The 20,860-nt window shown below is 36.0% G+C and overlaps 1 protein-coding gene across 2 annotated transcripts; it reads right to left on the bottom strand.

The window, feature by feature from the left end:
* Positions 1–352: 352 nt before the first annotated feature.
* NOL11 (nucleolar protein 11) lies at positions 353–20,259 on the bottom strand. 2 transcript variants are annotated; one of them, XM_037809533.1, is made up of 18 exons: positions 20,071–20,259; positions 19,018–19,131; positions 18,843–18,899; positions 16,837–16,985; positions 15,698–15,755; positions 15,222–15,366; positions 13,506–13,694; positions 11,581–11,657; positions 8,820–8,943; positions 8,240–8,328; positions 7,656–7,730; positions 4,492–4,676; positions 4,207–4,332; positions 3,837–4,061; positions 3,315–3,396; positions 2,701–2,793; positions 935–1,042; positions 353–766 (listed from the first exon to the last, which is right to left on the bottom strand). In XM_037809533.1, exons 1-18 carry the CDS (start codon positions 20,209–20,211, stop codon positions 650–652), a joined length of 2,154 nt encoding a protein of 717 aa, XP_037665461.1. In that variant the 5' UTR covers positions 20,212–20,259; the 3' UTR covers positions 353–649. The 2 variants fall into 2 exon arrangements, with proteins under 2 accessions (XP_037665461.1, XP_037665462.1); XM_037809534.1 differs by having other exon boundaries at positions 3,315–3,393; positions 20,071–20,258.
* Between the last annotated feature and the right edge of the window lie 601 nt (positions 20,260–20,860).

Genomic DNA, 20,860 nt, shown 5'->3' with positions numbered 1-20,860 from the left:
TATGGTCAATCTTATAAAACCATTTACTATTTGGAAATCTAGTTTTATATCCTAAATTGATTTTTTTTTCAGTTGATCATGGAGGTAATCTGAGAGATAAAGTATAGAAAGAAGTATTTTCCAACCGTTGGGCAGGTAAGAAGGTGAAAGAAGGTGAGCGGAAGTAGGAAAAGGACAGGGTGGCAGGAGACAACCACTTCCTTCTCCAAAGGCTCCTCCCTCCCCTGTTTGTGCCTCTTCTGCCACAAGCACTGATAATCTGGGGCAGCTTCTGACTCTGATAAAACTACATTCTCCCTAGAATTGCTTCTTCAATGGTGATTTTTTATTAAAAAAAACTCAAAACACAAGATAAGAAATTAGACTTTTATCAGTACACAAATAAGTTTGCTTAAAATCAGCTCAGTTACACATTTTTAAAAAGTTTCAGAACCTCTCCACACCAATGTTCATAAACTAGAACAGGTTCACGTGAAACCTGCAGTCCTACCTAGTGAGCATCAATAAGCAGTGGTCCCAGGGAGTTGCTGACACATTGCTCTTGAAACTGAGAGATGGCCACAAACAAAACACCTCTCTTGTCTGGATGTGCAGGAAGAGTTCACATAAAAGGACTTCATAAAGTATCTATGAAGGAGAACTGATAATATCAGAAGAGTTCCAGCACTTCAATTGAATATAATTCTCTACGGTTCTTTTCTTGATTTAGTTTCTGTAGCTCCCGAAAACTCACTTCAATCTTGTTCAGTTCGGAATAAACACATACCTAAAGAAAAAAAGTTTTCATAGTAACTTTTACAATACCCTCTACATATAAACAAACCCACCATAATTACCAAATAACTATTCCAGGAATAAATTTTAACTACGTATCATAATTTAGGTGATGCTTAGGTACACAAACTAAACCCAGTATTTATCAAAAATTACAAACCTGGGATTTCACAAACTTGTAAAGACTTATTAGCAGCCTTTTTGCCTCTGGTATCATTACCACAACAGTAAAATTAGCATCTAGAAGTAGGCATATCCAATCCATAATCTGAAGATAAACAGGAAAAGGAAAGTTAAATGTTAAATTTCATTTTAGGTTAATTCATTTTCAAAGCCCATAATTATCTCAAACAGTTAAACAACTGTTCTTCATAGGAGTAGTCAGTAATAACTTGGAAAAGAAAATCATTAATATATTAAAGAAAAACAGGGTGACTATTTTTATAATTTTAGAGTGGGGAGGGCCTTAAGCATGATGTTGCCATAAAGAAGCCCTAGAGGAAAAGCTTATGAATAAATTTGATAGCATAAAAACTTATAAAGTTGTTTATGGCAAAAATTACACTAAGCAGAATAAAAAAGACCAATGACTAGGAAAAAGCATTTAAAACACATTTGACAGAAAAAGGCTAATTTCCTTAATATACAAAGAAATCTTTATAAGCCCAAAAGAGACAGGAAATGCAATGGAAACATGGAGAGAGGACCTGACTAGGCAGTTCACCAAAAGAAAAACAAATGGCCAAGAAAACCTAATCTACCTCTTTCACTATCAAGGAAATACAAGTGAAAATAAGGTACCATTTGATACTATCTGATTGGCAAAGGGTAAAAAGCTTGAAATACTAGGTGACAGGATATGGAGAAATAAGCCTTCAGACCTTAGTGGTGATAATTCCCACTATCACAACCTTTTGGTAAATTAATCCAACATATTCAAAAACAGAAATGCATGTCCCTTTGATCCAATAATTTCACTTCTGGGAATTTACACAACAATTTCTCTCAATGCTCACTGAAGGTTCATTTACAACAGCAAAAAACTGTAAACAACTTAAATGTCTATCAGTAGTGAAATCATGAATAAGCATATACTGAAAAAATGAAATAGTATGCAGTGGTTAAAAAGAATGAGGAGATGTATGTACACCAGTCCAAAAAATATCTAATATAGTGTTGAGTGAAAAAAACAAGTTGCAGAATATCATGTACACTATAATCTCAATTACCTAAGACAAAAAAAAGAGAAATACAAGTTTGTATATAGAAAAAAAAACTCTAGAACTAAAATATAGTCTTAATATTGGTTTATCTCTAAAAGGGACTATAAAAAGGAGATACATTTAGTTTTTTTTCATATCCTTTCATATTCTTGGAACTTTCAACTATAAAAATTGACTACTTAAATTTTTTAACTTAGTTTTAAAAATGGAAAATGGCCAAATTAAGTGTGTGAAATATTTAATAACAAATTCCTAAACTATAAAAAAGTATTTTTTAATGTTTCCAACTGTTTCTCAAATAAATACTATACTTAAAGAGATTCTTTGATAACATTTTTTTAATTAATCTTCATTTTATTCTTTTTAAAAATTATTAGGGAGACATCTATTACCAGCCACTCCCTGTCCTCTTCCAACAGGGTTAAGGAAATGCTTGGAAAGGATCGTAATAAAGAGTCAGAAATTTAAGATGAATTAAGTTCTGTAGTATAGAGTTATGGTTCGAAAAATCTATCCACCAAATTTAGATTCCCTCCCTACCTCGTGGTTGGTATGAATGGTGAAGTAGGAGAGTCATACGGACTAGCAGTCCAATGAGAAATTGGTTACTGAAGTACAGGTTCTGATTCTGTGGATTCCTTTTTTTTTTTTTTTTCTTTTTACAGATTTTTTTCCAGCACGAGATTAAGCAAATATATCTCACCTGGTTCAGAGTTGGAGGATGTATTCCAGGAAGAGTCATAGTAGCATTTATGCTACACTTCAGATAAAGGAAATACAAATACTGGAGAAATAACTGGGTGGGAAAAAGGAGGACAATTTATCACTTTGACAGAAAATTTTTCTCTATATACAAAGTTAACAAAGAGATTGGAAGAAAATTTAAGAGGCTGTTCCACATCAAACAAATGTGCCAGACATCAGGGGACATGAAAATAAGATGCAGTACCTGCAATTAAAGACAGATCTACCTAGTTTGGGTTGCGCATGGGGGTAGGAAGCTTATTCTGTTCATAAACAGGTGGTGAAGAGAAAATCCTTCCCTTGGCAATGCTTTTTAGTGACTATTCATTTACAACTTAAATGGCTTGATCTCGCCTTCAGGCTTGACATGAAGAATTACCAACCAAGGAATCTGCCAAGGCCTGCCACCCAAAATTCACTATAGTCTCCTGGTCACAAATTTTCATAAGGGCTGGATGAAAAAACTTTAGACTGCCTGAACAGCTGGAAAGAATTAAGCAAAACAACATAAACAGCAACAACAAAAACCAAAAACCAGAAATAAAGTTTTCTAGGATTTGTAAGAATACTTACAGTGACGTGCTGTGCTGGGATATCCTTCAAGTGTGGCAGAAGAAATGTTTCACTATATGCTGAATGAAGAACTGCATTTCTACTTAGGACTAAAGGAAACTCTTTCAATAAATAAAGGTCACTCTACTGAAATTACAAATAATTCCCTTCCTCAATATTTATCTAAATTTACAAACATTTTGATTATATAGAAGAGTTCTATCACTAAACGTTCTCCTAACCACTACAGATGACACAGAATTTTTCACTATTATAAATAATTGGTATTTATTCAGAACACCAATTTTTAGAATTAATGGAGCTTTTGCCTTACTATAGTTTCCTAATTAAGAAAACAGGTTTAAGTTAAGTTGTTTGAATACAGCACTGAACATAATCCATTTTCAAGCAGAAACTGAAAAAAAAAACTGAAAAAAACAACCCTTAAATTATCTAATTAGTCCTTCGTTATTTCTTGGCAGATGATTAGATCCCTGAAAGGTGAGACAGTAAAAGGGAAACTCTTTCTGTTTCAAAGGATACAGCAGAGCTGCTCTTTTTGGTATTATAGGGCACGAAGTGGTCTCCTCTGTTGTGTCCTGAGGCTTTTCATTTAACTCTTTATCACAGTTATTGCAGTTATCTTCTTCAGGATTAAAGCCATTTTGAATAATTTGCTCTTCCATTTTTTCATCTTGTACAGTATCACTATCATCAAAAACTGACTCTGTGTTGATATCTATTTCTTGAAGACTGTTATCATCAATGCTATGATGTCAATCAAAAGCAAGAAATTCTTATGACAAATTTATTGGGAAAAAATTTCATTTTCTAAGCACTCAAAGTTTCAGAAATCAAATAATGCAATGGGTTAAAAATGTAGTGAAAAAGGGAATGCCAGCTTCTAACTTACCTTAAGAAAATTTTTAAGCAAGCACAAGTGACTGATTCAGGAATGTCAGGGAACTGCTGTAGACAGAGCTGTAGTATCTGTATGTCTATTTTTTCTAAGGCAACCTCCATTAAGCCAGGGCACAAGCTAAGGAAAAATAAAAAACATTCTAAATCATTTTTACCTAATAAGAAAAATCTCAGCTGCAAATAATTTATAAGCTTTTTCAGAGTACGATAATTAGATCTGTAAAAAACCAGGTCAAAAGAATTATGCATGTCAAGTTTGGTGTATAGAAGTATCTACCTGTAGGAAAGCACATGCGTTTGGATAACCTGCATCAGAGAGTTCCGGGGATAAAATGATGCTTCTGTTTTACATCTTCCCAGAAGTCCTGTTGCTATGTCCTCAATAATAGTATGAAAATCAGGTGTCCGTTTAATAGATAAAAATTTACGTAGTTCTACTTCAATGTGTTTTTCTGAATCATTCTGTAAGGGCAGAATTAAGAGCTTAGTCTGGTACATTAATATGTTACTCTGAATTTAAAAGTTCCTGGCTCCTCACTTCTCAAATTAGTAAGAATATTCATGCATTCTCAAACTGGAGCTGATATAACATTTTGCTTCATAAAAACAAACTGCAAAGAAAAAATCAATTAAAAGAGTTATAAAAAAAGTCTTTAGAGACCTGGAAAATACCAGACAAAGACTTTTATAAAATGATTCTAAATATGCTCAGAGAGCTGAAGAAAAACATGGACAAAGAACTAAAGGAAATCAGGAAAATGAAAGTTGAACACAAGAAGTATCAATAGAGAGATGAAAATTATGAAAAGGAACCAAATAGAGCTGAAAACCACAGTAATAGAAATAAAAATTCTCTACAGGGGTTCACAGCAGAGTGGAGCTGATAGAAGAAAGAATCAGAGAACTTGAAGATAAGACAATTGAAATCATCCAGACTGAGAAGCAGAAAGAAGAATGAAGAAAAGTGAACTGAGCCTGAGGAACCTGTGGGAAACCTCAAGCATACCAACATACACATTGTGGAAGTCTCAGAAGGAGAAGAGAAAGAGTAAGAGCAGGAAAAAAAATTCAAAGAAATAATGGCTGAAAAAACTTCCCAAATCTAACAAAAGACATGAACACATACAACAAAGACACTGAACAAACTCCAAGCCGGATAAACCCAAATAGACCCCTGACTATTTAGTTTGTAATCAAATCATCAAATGTCAAAGATAAAGATAAAAGTCAAACCATCAAAAATTCTGAGAGACACAAGAGAGGAGCAATGTGTCTTCAATAAGGGAGCTTCAAAAAGATTAACTGCAGATTTCTCATCAGAAACCATGGAGGCAAGAAGGCAAGTGGGATGACATATTTAAAGTGCTGTAATAAAAAAAAACTACCAACCAAGAATTCTACATCCAGCAAACTGTCTTTCAAAAGTGAGGGAGACCCTACATGGGACAAGACTCCCAGGGGTGTAAATCTCCCTGGCAATGTGGGATATGACTCCCGGGGATGAGCCTGGATCTGGCATCGTGGGATTGAGAAAATCTTCTTGACCAAAAGGGGGAAGCAAAATGAAACAAAGTGAAGTTTCAGTGGCTGAAAAACCTTTCAAATGGAGTCGAGAAGTCCTCTGGAGGGCATTCTTCTGTGCTATATTATCCCTTTTTAGTTTTCAGTGTACTGGAATAGCTAGAAGGAAATACCTGAAACTGCTGAACTGCAACCCAGTAGTCTTGATTCTTGAAGACGACTGTATAACTATGTAGCTTAAACAATGTGACTGTGAAATCCTTGTGGCTCATACTCCCTTTATCCAGTGTATGGACAGATGTGTTGAAAAATGGGGACAAAAATTAAATGAAAAGTAGGGTGGGATGGGGGAATGGAATGCTTTGGGTGTTCTTTTTTACTTTTATTCTTATTTTTTTTTTTTGGAGTAAGGAGAATTCAAAAATTGATTGTGGTGGTGAATGCACAACTATATGATAGTACTGTCAACAGTTGATTGTACACTGTGGATGACTGGAGGGGATGTGAATATTTCTAAATAAAACTGAATTTTAAAAAAAGTGAGGAAGAGATTAAGATATTTCCAAATAAATAAAAGCCGAGGGAGTTCATCGCCAGTAGACTAGCCCTACAAGAAATGCTAAACAGAGTTCTGCAGGTCAAAAGGAAAGAACAGTGGACAACTGACACGAAGAAATAAAGATCTCCATTGACATTAATGATGGGGTAAATATAAATACCGGTACTACTATATTTTTGATTTTTAACTCCACTTTTTACTTCCTACAGGATCTAAAAGGCAATTGCATAAAATGTAATGTTAAGTCAGTTTTGGACTTATAATTCATAAAACATGTAATCTGTGACAAGAACTACAGGAAGGTGGGGGGCTGGAGGGGTGGAGGAACATAGTTTGTACAGACTATTGAAGTTAAGTTGAATATCAAAGCAAACAAGATTGTTAAAGACTCACAACATAAAATGTAAGCCCCATGGTAACATAAAGAAAATATCAGAGAATATGCAAGCTCATAGAAACAACTTAGAATACAGGTTGCCAGGGAATGCAGAGTTAATGCATAATAGGTGCAGAGTTTCTGTTTAGGGAGATGGGAGTTTTTGTAATGGAAAGTAGTGAGGGTATAGCAACACTGGGAATGTGATTAATCCCACTGAATGATATGCTAGGGAGGGGTTGGGATGGGAAGATTTATGTTGTATATATGTTTCCACGATTAAAAAAATAGAAAGCAACTAAAGAAACAATGACAATTAAATATAAAAATATGATTCTGGAAGGGATCTAGCAAGCTCAAAGGGACATTATTGGGACATAAAAGAAAATTGGAATATAGAATTTAGGCTTTATATATTTCCTGAACTTAGTTAAGTGTACTTAAGGTAGTTACGTAAGTTAATACCTTGCTCTTAAGAAGTGTGCATGGCAGTGTTCATTGTTTGAGGAGCATGATGTATACAACCTACACTCAAGGGTTCAGAAAATGGATTGATGGATGGATGGATGGATGGACAGGTGAATAGCATGATATGGCCGATGTGGCAAAATGTTAAAATTGGTGAATCTGGGAATCTGGAGGGTAGGGGTGTGTTGGAGTTCTGTACATGGGATTTTATTATCTTTGGTTACTGTCTTGTAAGTCTGAAAGTATTTCAAAATAAAAAGTTAAAAAGAAAAACCTTTAGGAGGCTAAATTATTCATTGTGCTGAGATATTGATGAGGCCACCACCATCACATCAACCTATAAAACTGTAGTGAAGTCCAAGTTATTGGACTAACTCTGGCAACTCTAAGATACTATGCAAATGTTAGCTATAGTATAAAAATGATCATTAAAATAAGATATAGTAAAAAGTAGGTAGGTAGGATTTCTTTTAACCACTTGAGCTTATTTTTCCTATTTCTAATATATTTTATTTACCTTTATGGTTGATAAAAGTTGTTCGGATGCTAGAACCTCTGGCTGTACACTCACTTCAACTTTTCTTGTTCTTAACTGGAATTCAGTAAATTGATTAGGATTTCAAAACAATACAAAAAATCCAATATACAATTAGAAGAATATGTAACACCCCAAATGGAGCAGCACACTTTTGTTCTAATCTCAACTGTTTTTAAAAGTAAATTTTGTTATAGTTGAAAAGTGGGCTTATTTCAATTTTCAAATTAAATATCATAAAATTTTTAAAGCTGTTGTGCTTTAAACACAAAATAAAATCTCTACATTCAGGACGGTATTATTGCTAATTGCATATTAGTCTATTTTCACACTTGAGCCTCAACACACCACAAATACACATATACATGCGCACACCCATAAAAATTAACAGACCACATATTTTTGGATAAGGGCTATGTGATTATTGGGCACAAGCTCAAATTCTGCTGTCATCAAGATCAAAGCTGTAGGAGTTTTACAAATACGAATCATTAAAATAATTAATTCATCCTTTTCTCTTTTTTTCAACATCTGCTCTAATATTTCTATTTGACTATTAAACTTACGATTCTCCTTGACTGCTCCGAGTTCTGTGATCTAAGGCCACATCCCTGAGATGCTTCCCAGCTTACAAAATGGGAGACAGTGTGAGTACCTAAGAAAACATGAAATACAGTATTTCTCTAATTTTTTTTGTCTATTGGTATTTGCCCAAACAATCAAGCAAAAAACAATAAATAACAACTACTCCTACTCAGTTTAAGAGAGACATTAAAATTCATGTAATGGTACCGATAACCTCAGAAAAGTAAATCATAATATAGTAAAAGGCCCTATGCTTAGCAACATTAAGCCAACAGAGGAGGCCACTGGTAAACCATGGAGGGTAGAGGCATTACTGATCTTGTCTTAAGGATTCTCCCACTGACCCTGAAGTCAAAAGTACACTGGCTGTTGAAATACAGTGTAGTCGTTCAGCCTGGCATAAGAGCTGCAATGTGGACTGTTCTCTGGGTCAAGAAAGTTTCTGTGAAGTGTGGCAAATTTCAAAATTAAGAAATTAAAAGCTGTGGGAATGGGCATAGCAAACTGAATGCTAATAAAATGGTTTGTATTGATAAAACAAACATTTAAGTAAGTTCCTACCTGCATCTTGAGTGTGCTTGAGTTTTCCAAGAGCACCTGCTAATGATGACACTTCACACTTATATGGAATCACAGTTAGAAATTTTCCATGTAGCATAAACAAATTTTCCCCATAATACCAGAGCTACAAAAAAAGTTATCAAATATGTAAGCAATTTTTTTTTCTTTGAAGATCTGACTCAACGAAGTCTTTTACCTTATAACATGATATGAGCTACATTAGTATAACAAAAAAAGACAAGGCAAACAAGTAACTTCCCAGAAGAATCTCACGTGCAACACAGTAATTGGAATAGGGAAACACAGTTCTTATTTTTGTACATGTCTGAATGATGCATAATTTAAATGATATTTTGACTCAAAAAATATGACCAATATATACATTTAAAACAAGTGAACTGTTTTAAACTTCAAATTCCATGTGAGACCAAGGGAAGAGATGTTCATTTGGTACAGGATCTATATTTTCTGAACAGTGATATAGTATAAGTTAGAGTGAAATACCGACATATCCCAAAGTAACTCGGGTGGAGAATAAAAATATATACGCAGGGCCTCCCTGAGGAGCTAGGGGAAAATGCGGAAGTGTTGGACTTCCTCACCTGGATTGTTGCTGATGTTCTCATAAGCATTGAGGACTGGCAGTTTGATGTGCCGAGCCCTCTATCACGGGACTTGCCTTTGTGGGGCTCATTGCTGCAAAGGAGAGGCTATACCTCCATATAATTGTGCCTAAGAGTCTCCTGCTGAGTACCTCTTTGTTGCTCAGATGTGGCCCTCTCTCTCTAGCTAAGCCACCTCGGCAGGTGAACTCACTGCCCTGCCCCCGTGGGACCTGACTCCCAGGGATGTAAATCTCCCTGGCAACACAGGATATGACTACTGGGGATGAATCTGGACCTGGCATCATGGGATTGAGAACATCTTGACCAAAAAAGGGGAGGCAAAATGACATGAAATAAAGTTTCAGTGGCTGAGAGATTTCAAATGGAGTTGAGAGGTGACTCTGGAGGACATTCTTATACAGTATGTAAACTTTTCAGGTTTTAATGTATTGGAATAGCTAGAAGTAAACACCTGAAACCATCAAACTCCAACCCAGTAGCCTGGACTCTTGAGGACGACTGTATAACAACGTAGCTTACAAAGGATGACAGTGTGATTGTGAAAATCTTGTGGATCGCACCCCCTTTATCCAGTGTATGGATGGATGAGTAGAAAAAATGGGGACAAAACCTAAATGAAAAATAGGGTGGGATGGGGGGGTGATTTGGGTGTTCTTTTTTTATTTTTATTTTTTACTCTTTTTCTGATTCTTTATGGTGTAAGGAAAATGTTCAAAAATAGATTGGGGTGATGAATGCACAACTATAAGATGGTACTGTGAACAGCTGATTGTACACCATGGATGACTGTATGGTATGTGAATATATTTCAATAAAACTGAATTTAATTAAAAAAATAAATAAAATAAAATAAAATAAGTGAACTGTTTTATATTAGTAATGCCAGTATTACACATCTATTAACATGATAATTACCAAGGCTATTGTAACACGGGCAAGCTGTTATAATGTGCTAAATGAAAAAAAGTGGGATTTAAAATAGTTTCTTTCTTACAGGCAAACAATTATACGAACAAATAACACAGTTATATGACAAAAGCTTTAGAGGAACATGGAAATCTAAATTTTTGCTACAGCAGTGGAACCGTTGAGTGGTTAATTATGTTAAAATTATTTCTTCAAATATAACTTAGAATCAAATAATATGCTGAGAAGCCTCAGCTCTTTATTCTCTAATTAAAATTATCAATAGCTTCCTCTTGTCTTGATTTATATTTTATCTTTTTATGAATATTCATTCACTAAACAACCAATACTTACTGAGTACCTCTGCAGGCACTGAAGACACAACAGAGAATGAGACAAGGATCCTTGTCTCAGGAATTCTACAGGCTGGTCAGCTTAAATTTTTACTCTTATAAAATTTAATTTATATGGAATAACTAGTAGTAAATACTTGAAACTATCAAACTACAACCCAGTAGCCTTGAAGCTTGGAGACGATTGTAAAACAATGTAGCTTACAAGGGGTGAAAATGTGATTGCGGAAGACTTGTGGATCACACTCCCTTTTACGAAGCATATGGATGGATGAGTAGAAAAATGAGGGCAAAAACTGAAGGAAAAATAGGACGGGAGGAGGGGACAATTTCTGTGTTCTTTTTTTACTCTTCTTTTTTTATTCTTATTTTCACTTTTTCTGGTATAAGGAAAATGTACAAAATAGAGCAGGGTGATGAATGAACAACTATATGATGGTAATGTGAACAACTGTATACTTCGGATGACTGTATGGTGTGTGAATAAATCTTAAAAAAATTTAATTTATAAAATTTTTATAAAATTGTGTAATTCCATGGAAATGATTAAGATATATAACCTAAAAGTCTAATTTATTGGGGTAAAGTAATAGCTGTGGGGTATAATTCAATATACCAAAGTAAAGAGATTTAAAAAAAGAGTTTTGTATTAACTAGCTAATTATTCCTCCCTGATCTAAAACTGGCTACAATTTAGTCTTTTGATGTGGCAAACATAGAGAAACAATAACCAAGTTAAAAGTAATCTTTCAGATAAAAAATTTTTCTTGTTTTCAATTAGTAACTGCCAAAAATAGACCCAGAGGTCTTTTTCTTCCCTTACAGCATATTTATTCAACACTAAATCTGAAGACATCCCCAAGTGTAAAAACTTACTTGACCAGTGGTCCCTTGTGGTAACTCTTTTGAAGCCTGGAGTGTTTGAAATTTTATGTTCCATATGGAAAGGCATTCTACAAAATAAGACAGAAAATTCAGAAGAAGTAAATATATTACGCTTTGGGGAAGTCACAGCAAACACACAAGTCTTGCTTAATTAAATGTAAAAATGAGTAATGAAGACAGTGATTACCACAAAAGTTCAAAGAAATGAGGGCTCATGGCAGGAAAGGTTTTAGAGAAGGTGAGCTCTAAGTGAGGCAGTTCTTAAAGAATCACTGGTTAATGTCCAACAATAGGAGAGTGGTTAAATATATTGTGGCACATCCATTCAATGAAATACTATGTAGCTGTCAAAAAAAAAGGAAGATTAAAAAGTAAGCTGCACCAACCAACAGTGTGTATGTATACTACTCTCTGTGTAAAATAAAGAGGAAAAAAGTGCATTTGTAATAGTGTTTGCTTGCATACACATTTCAAAACTCTGCAAAGATACGTAGAAAACTGTAACAGTGGTTACTGGGTTTTTGGGGGTGAAGTGGGAACTAGGAAGAGGGAAAATGGGAGAGGAGAATCACAGAATGGTAAAGTGGCTAAGACCGAGGCTGCTGGAGCCAGACTGGATTCAAATCCCTGCTCTGCCATTTAATGACTGTGTCATCTTTGTAATAATTAATCCCACTATGCTTCAGGGTCCTTGATCTGTAAAACAGTTTCTTCCTCATGGAGTTGCTGTAAGGAATGAATTAATATATAAGTGCTTACAAATAGTGCCTGGAATTTGGTAACTGCTATATGTTAGGTATTATCAACTAATACAACTTTTTAATGCTTTTTGATATTTGAACAATGCAAATATAATACCTACTCAAAAAAATTTAAAAAACAAACAAATTTTAAAAAGTAGCAGCAAAGAATGGATGAGACTTAGACTGGTAGAAAGCTGTAGAGTATGTGGCATAATGGAGTCAACCTGTATGGATCGAATCCAAGTTCCATTAGTTACATAACTATTCTATACCTTAGTTTTCCGATTTGCGAATCAGGGATGATAACTTTATGTTTTCTCACATGGTTCTTTGGAGGTTTAAATGCTACAAATAACGAGATAATGTAAGTAAAATGCACACAATAGTCATAACTAATAGCTCTTATCCTAATGTTATTAAGTAGGAGACAGAAAGGAACAAAGTACACAGGTGAAGATGGGCATACCAAGTTTGAGGTCAACAGGAAACCTGGCCTTAATGAAGTAGATGGTTCTTGCTCAGAAACTGTGAAAAGAGGTTGTTGGAAAAGGTGGATGAGGTCTAGACTGTGGGGGGACCTGAATGCTAAATAGATTCTGACTTTTATAGTTTTCACTGGGAGTCCCTGACCTTGCACTGACAAGAAGCAACTGTGTTCTTTATGATAGATTAGAAGTGTGTAAGTGTGTGCGCGTGTGTGTTAGAGAAAGAGAGAGAGAGAGGTGAGAGAGGTGAGAAAAAAGAAAGGGATAATCCCGTTCAGATGTCACACAGACGGACAGCATACTAATAGTCTGGCACCACAAACTATCTAAGCCCAGTGGATTACCCTGCAGTGAAATGCTCCCAAGTTATGAATCAATCTCTACTGCAACACTTCAACATTACCAACATTTCAAATCCCTATGGACTAGCACAAGTATTATCAGGTATTTATTTTTTTATGACATGACCATCATGAGCAAGATAGTGACACAAAGAAGTATTTTTGAAAGATTAATCAATGCAAGTTGAAATCAAAGACCTATTCAAGAAGAATTAGGAAGCTACAGAAATAATTCAAGTATGGCGATAAAGAGAATAAATTAGGGTGGCAATAAGGAAATGAAAAAGAAATGGAAGACTAAAAGGCATGCTTTGAAAGAAAAATCCAGAAGACTGGTCTTCAGTTACCCTTAGAAGTTGGTAGTGGAGTTCCCAGGACTGCTATGTGATTTTGATCCAGGACGCTGACTGCAACACCATTTCTAGCATTACCAGACACAACGGCCTTGAGCAACAGTGATCTAACTACCATCTGATTTCTGCCTGGGTCACTCGGATATGTCGGTATCAGGGTTTCATATATACATCCATCAGAGCCTGTTAGAAATAAGTATTTATGCTCATTATTGGGTAAAAGTTTTATCTATATTACAGGTTAAATGTACTAGGTTGTTTATAGAATGTTACCAAATTGATAAAGGATCGAACCAAAAACAGAAAAGTACTCTTACAATAACATCGTTCTATGCTTTCCCTTAAAGAATATTCAATAAATCTCCAATTGGGGGAGGAATCTTATTTATAAAAATCTCAGTAAAGAATGCCACAATAGCCAAGGGATAAAAACTGTAAATACCTGCAGTAACTTAAAATACTGAGAGGGGACTACCAGGAATACAATCTAGTTCTTTTTTTTTTTTTTTTAAAGCAGTTTTATGCCCAAGCCATATAATCCATCCAAAGTATACAATCAATGACAATCTAACTCTTAAAAGAAAATATCCCTTATTAGAAACTAGCATTCTGGTCTATACTTTACATTTCTTGATACTCAGTCACCCTACATGAAGTTGCTGTTTTTTGTAGGTCAATTGAATTTTGGCAATTTCATGTGCTTCTGCCAAAGTTACATGAAAATCTACATGACCCATTGGCCCAGGCTCCCTTACTTCAATGTTCATTAAGCTAAAACATAATCCGCAAACTTTCATTTAACAATAAATTTGTCTTACTGGTTAAACTTTAATGAAACCAGTCTCTCTTCAGCAAAGGACTAAATGCATTCCAACGACCTTCTACATATGATAAATGATGGAAGACTTTCTAAAAATAGCCATTGCAAATATTTGCGTGTTTAAAAACTTCATGGAGAATTTTATTTGTGATAATATGATAATATGGAAAAGGATTCCTAAATATTGTTCCCCATTCCCCTTAGCCTTCTCAAAGTATCTTCATAAGGTTTTTTTTTGTTTCGTTTTTGCCCTAGAAGCGTAAGACTGTTTTACTTTAGGTCATTTTATATAGGAAAATTCCAAGGCATTAAAAAGTATGTGACGTACCACCTGGCATAGGCCAAGGCTGTACTGTTAATCCTCTTGCCTGCCGGATTCAGTCACTGTTTGAAGAAGGGCCACTAAGTCTTATGGTTGGAAAAGATGAACAGAGAGGCCTTTCAAAGCTAACCTCAGATATTTTATGCCCTACTAATTATACTATCAAAGAACCTAGGTCTTATCATGATAAAAATAAAAGAACATTTTTCTTTTTTATTGGTAATACTATTATTTATAGGAGCTATTGGACATATTATTTATTGGAGAATTTTAAGGTTGTAAATGTTACAGTGATAATGTTTGAAAACTGTGCTCCATTTGAAGTACTTCAACAGCCCCTCAGAACATGGTACTAAATGCATTCCAGACATGGCACAGCAAAAAAAGTGAAGGGATAAATGTTTGTAAGGAAGCATGGAAAATGGATGTGCTATACTAGAAAACTGCAAAAAACCTAAAACACCAAATCAGAAGTACCCACTTCCCACACCATATCAGAAGTACCCACTTCCCTATAATATTCCTTTACATAAAATCTCTGAAAGTTTAAAGAAAATAAAAAACTTACTTAATGACTTCAAAGAGATGAATTTCCTATTCACAGATGCAGTAAAACTCTGTATAACAGATTTTTCTTTTTGTCCAGATAAGAGTGTGTATTTGCTTAAGATACGTGAGTTAAATATTTGTACATAAGCAAAATAATTTCCATCCTGCAAAAAAAGGTTACTTTATTTTATAAATATTCCCATTTCAACCAACTATATTTAAATATGTTAAAACTAGAAGTTTTTTGCCTCATTCTAATTACTTCAATGAGTTCTTTAAAACCTCTTTTCCAATTCAAAGTTATAAAATGATGTAATGTAGACATAGAAAATAATTACAGACAATTTAATATTTTTTTAAAAAAGAAAAACAACATTTAAACTTTTCAAAAATTTTTCTGAGAGAAATACTATAGCCCTTATTTTTAGTTTTAAAAATAATATACATGAGTTTGGAATTTCACAAAATGAGCCAGGAACAGAAGAGATCACTTACTTTTTCAGTCACAAAAATTAACATAGGATGCTTAAATACCATGAAAACTTTTGTCCATCTAAAAAAGAAAAATTATAATATACAAAATTACCAGAGAGGCATCAGAGAACACCTAATTCAGTGGTTCTCAAAATACATTCCACATGGCATTAGTAAGTATTTCTCTGTCAATGCATCTTTGGATTTAAAGCAGGTTGCTGAACTTCCCAGAGCCTTTAAGATGATAATGTGAAGAGTCAAGTTACAAGAGGGGGTTGACAGTGTACCATGTTTCCCCAAATTATTTGACATCCCTTTTTATTTCTCAAGAGTCACTTTTGGGACTACTGTTCTGAGGGAAACATTAGGATCTCATTTGCCTTCCACATTTGCCTTCCACATTTGGCAAAGGGAGGTTAAAGGTCCCTTAGCCAAGCTGGCATAGCCAGTTTGTGGCAAAGTGGAGATTAGAACCCAGATCTTCTACCTACATCTTTTATACCTGAAGATTTCCCCCAAACACAGTTGTTCACACTCTAGAGGCACTCATCAGGTCAGTTTAGGACATAACTGGTCATTGTCCACATTGTTCACTTAATAAGTACTAATCTTTGCTTTGATTTTCAAAAATTTAGTTGTCATAAGATGGACCTGGAGAAGGACCAAGTTAACTGAAATAACGAGCATCAGAGATGTGAAATCCTGAAAATTTCCTGATTTTTCATTTTTCCCAATTTTATCCCAGAATCTGAGAAAGCACAGGCCTCAAGACAGTATCATGATTTTATTTACAAGCTTCACTTTTCTTCAGAGGAAAAGACTGCGAGCTTGGCAGTCTGGGCAAAATGACAGAAACAGAAAGAATCTGGTCTTTTGGGATCGTCCACTTCATCGTTTCATCTTTCAACAGCTCTGACTACCCAGTTACCTGTCATTAGTACAGGGCTCATATTACTGTTACAGTTTCTTCAATTATCTATCACTCCAGAGGTTTTTGGTGATGTTATTATGGCCAATGTCTTATAAGTGGCTTTTAGTTATGTTACTTTTGACATGCTTTTACTCAAAATACCTATAAACAATGTGAAGAATGTTATGAAAAAAGATGCACAGTGCATTTTCATGTTGGTAAAAATTCACTTACACATATCGGAACTTACTTAATCACTTCTCCGTCAGTGAGAACAGTTTCAATTTTCTGCTGGGGCTCTGCAAGCAAGGCCTCTAGACCACGGATGGCACCTGCTTTGAATAGCACTAGTGGTTCGGTTCCTTGTATTGAATGTATCCTGTGCACTTCAGCTGACAACTGCAAGATTGTAGAAATATTTTAATTTTTATTCTAAAACCATTATCATCTAATATGAGAGAACAAAGACAATCATAGGAGAGCTATTTTTCAAGGTCTGATTTGTTTTTATTTTGATTTAATTTTGCTTTACAACCATGTATGGTCCCCAAGTCAAATCTACAAATCAAAATATATTTAGAAGTCTAACTTCTGCTTTCATCCCCTCCATCCTGTCCTCTGCTCTCCCCCAATAAGGAGCCATTTTTATTCATTTTTGGTTTGTCCTTCCATTGTGCTTTTTTTTAAATATAAGCAAATATTTATATGCATGTTCATATTTGAAAGTAGCATGGTATATACACTTTTCTGCAACTTTTTTTATTTTGCCACTTAACAGCATAAGCAGAAGATCACTCTATAATGGTTTATAGATATTCCTCATTAAAAGACTGGATTCCTAAAGTAAGACTTCATAATAGTAATGAACAGAGCCAGAACCATAGATTTAGACCTGGAACAAGTCTGCTTCCAGAATGTACAAGCAATAATCTGTATTTTGGTGGTTCACCACTAGCCAATCAAAAACAAAAAGAACCAAGCAAACAACCACTACCACCACCACAACAAAAAACAAAGCACTTACAATTCTGAGCAAGGTTAGGGTCAGTAAGTGATTATACAACCAGTGCTTGACACATAGTAGGTACCTGATATAAAGTCACTGATTAAATGACTGAAATATGATTCCAGTTTCTTCACAAGTTATGTTAAATAAATATTATCACCAAGTTATTTAGTCTCTCTGAGCCTCAGTTTCCTTATTTGTTAAGAGAGGAGAGTACCTCCTACTTTAAGAGTTGCTGTGAAAAATAGCAATAATGTATACGAGGTGTTGAAAAGTACCTGAAGTATAAGAGATGTTCAATAAATAGCAGCGCCAAGTATCTCATTTAATCTGCTCATTTCATAGAGTTAAGTTCTAAAGCGCTAAAGGTCTTGCAATATACACTATGAATGCTAAACTAAGGCTGGAATCTGAGTCTCTCAAAACTGGAGATGGGGAGAGGTATAAATAAAGCTACCAGTACAGGGTTATAAGCAGCTCTAGTGCCAGATGAAGACTGCCGCCATAATTGTAAGTAGAGTGTGTAAGCCCCAGCAAAGAAATTAACACTAATGTGGGGTCAAAAAACTCCACTATATAAAAGTCAGGATCATGTTACTTCAAGGTAAATGAAAAGATGGGAGCCAGGGGACAGCAGAGTCAGCTGGCTAGACATTTAAATGGTCCAAGCAGCAACAACTGCATTCTATCTGAATTAGCACTACTGTGAGCTACATCTAGAGTGTGCCAATTATACTTAGAATTAGACTTTTCAGAACCTGAGGAAACTTTCAATATTAACCTAGTTTGAGATCCTCATTTTACAGGTAAGAAAATTCAATTAATATATTTTCAGTCATTAGAAAAGGCACAGGTAGTTATGGTTCTTTTTTATTGCATTATGTGCCACTCTTAAAATACATAATATGTGAACCTTACACAGGGTACACAGGACTTTAGGAAAGAGCATAGTAAAATTCACTTGTTCTCACAAAGGCCACATCTTGAACATCTATACTCATGGAAATAACTATAAATTTACCATCCATGAATTAGTTACTTAAATCTTCAACCTCATGGGAAAATAAACTCATATTAACTCATGAACTGGGATATGTTACCATGGTATACTATAAGATAACTAAAACAAAGAACTGATTGCAATCTTTATGCTCCCCTTCCCAGAAGCATTATGTTAAATAACCCATACTGCATTATACATGACTCCATTTCCCCATTAAGCTAAATATGTTGGAAAACCAAAGACTTACTGTAGCTTTAAATACTTTATCCAAGTTTACATCTTCATTATTCCATATTCTCAAAACCTTAAATCAAAACATACAAGTTAAAAAGCATTCTATTCTCCTTTTGCACATATAATATGAATAGTTAATAAATCAACATTTGATTTGTACTGAATATATTAAAGTTTTAAACTCTCACCTTATCATCATGAACAACAACATACTCTCCGGTTTGAAAGTTGCATACAGCTGGACATGTTATAATTTGACCTTGCTTCACTGACCAGCTGCCCAAGGGTTTCTGATCAGAAACCTAATGAAATTAAGAGTAACATACAATATTCAGGAAGTCAATTTAAGACATTAAAAGCAGTAACCTTACAATCAAAACAAAAGAACTCATTAGTAATAAAGATGCATTTAACAAATTTCCTAAATTAAAAAATCCACTTAACAGCCCAGGTAAACACCAACGGTGTCATTTCATCAGAGAAGCCGAAACAAGCAACAGTATAGGGAACAGTTGGCAACCTGTTCTCAAAGCTTCAAAGTCAACAGCTGACTTCTTAAAGACATGGAAAAATATGTTCGGCAGCCCAGATAAAAATAATTGCTTTCTAAGAGACCACTAATGCAAAGCTGATTAGAGGGCGAGCTAAGCCAAGCGTTAGTCTAAAACGGGGGCGGGGCGTGTAGATAACCCGGAACTGAATTGTTGGCTTCACAACACAAACCAGAACTGCCAACAGACAGGACACTCAGAATCGAGGTTAACCCCCACGCCATCAAGTAAGACAAAAAAGCACTTTTTTTTTCTCATGGAGAGGGGGATGAAATGTATACACACAGAGCTAAATCACTGTTCCACCCTTGTGTCATCCTCTCCCGCCGAACCAACCTTCGTTCGACTCTTCTGAGAGCAGATGGGGTGACAGACACCCCAGGAGGGAATCTTAAGACCATATACGGGAGATGTGAAGCGAAAGCACGTGCCTCCTTTCCTTTCGGAATCTAGCCCACATGCACTTAGTTGCTCTGCCACCCGTAACTCGGAAATACGCCTCTCTCTACTACAGGAAAAACACTGAGGCAGACTCTAGATCTCATTCAGAGTCCCGGAGAGGCCAAGCTACTCTCCGCTAAGCCCGCTATAAGATCTCCTTCCGAAGTTTGTGAGAAACCCGAATCTCCGGCTCCATGCCAAGAAAAGGGCGAGACGGCAGCAGCTGTGCCCCGACCATATCACCCTCACCTTATAGAGGATGACGGTCCTACCGCCCTCCGTCACCAGAAACTGGTCTGTTTTGGCGCCCGGCTCCACGCCTAGGAGTCCGTCAGGCCCGGCGCCCAAGGATAACCCAGCCAACGTAAATTCCTCCTCCAGGGTCGCCATCTTGGGCAACCCTTTGGAAGGCCGCGCATCCTTCCCGGCAGGCCTCGCTCTTACTCTCGCGAGAACGAACGGGTCCGATGGAGCGGGCACTAGCAAAAGGAGAAACGGACTCACGGAGCCTGCGACACCTGGCGGGCGGAGGGGGCGCGTGGGGTGATGAGCCATCGTCGGGGGCGGGACCTGGAGACCTGACCTGGAGTTCGCTCCTAGACTCCGCCTCCCTAGGCCGCGCGTCCTTGCGAATCCCGGAAGTGCTCTTTTTTGAAAAGAAGGGGGAGGAGGCGGGGGAAGCTGTGGCCTTGGTGCCGAAAGAGCTGTCATCAGTTCAGCATACAGACTTGAGAGACTGAAGGATGGGCCCAGGACGTGACCGAACATAAATAAGCTAGACTTTTTTAACTTTAAGTGAACCCTTTAGGAATACCTACCACGGCCTGGTGCAACGACGTGCCGAAGGAAAAAATCTCTCTCCAGATAAACCCTCAATAACGGACTCTTCCTAAATGAAATGCCTAATCCCCCCAGCTTCTTAGAACCCACTACAAATGTTTATTCTCTGCGGCCTTGCAGGCTTCCCGGGTTGTCTCTGTCTCCCCAGATTAGAGGAAATTCAAACCAGCCTGGACGAGTTACGATGAAGGCGGCAAAG

The sequence above is a fragment of the Choloepus didactylus genome, chromosome 18 (genome assembly GCF_015220235.1).
Source record: "Choloepus didactylus isolate mChoDid1 chromosome 18, mChoDid1.pri, whole genome shotgun sequence".
NCBI lineage: Eukaryota > Metazoa > Chordata > Mammalia > Pilosa > Megalonychidae > Choloepus > Choloepus didactylus.
This window is presented reverse-complemented; position numbering and strand designations above follow the sequence as displayed.

What these genes read in the sequence shown, in the direction of transcription:
- NOL11 (XM_037809533.1), bottom strand. Translation starts at nt 20,211, where the DNA reads ATGGCGACCCTGGAGGAGGAATTTACGTTGGCTGGGTTATCCTTGGGC. An exon ending in ACTGACGGAGAAGTGATTAA is followed by an intron (nt 15,756 to 16,836) that starts GTAAGTTCCGAT and finishes TTTCTTTTTTAG; the next exon opens with ATGGACAAAAGTTTTCATGG. An exon ending in TCCCAGCACAGCACGTCACT is followed by an intron (nt 2,794 to 3,314) that starts GTAAGTATTCTT and finishes TTTCCCACCCAG; the next exon opens with TTATTTCTCCAGTATTTGTA.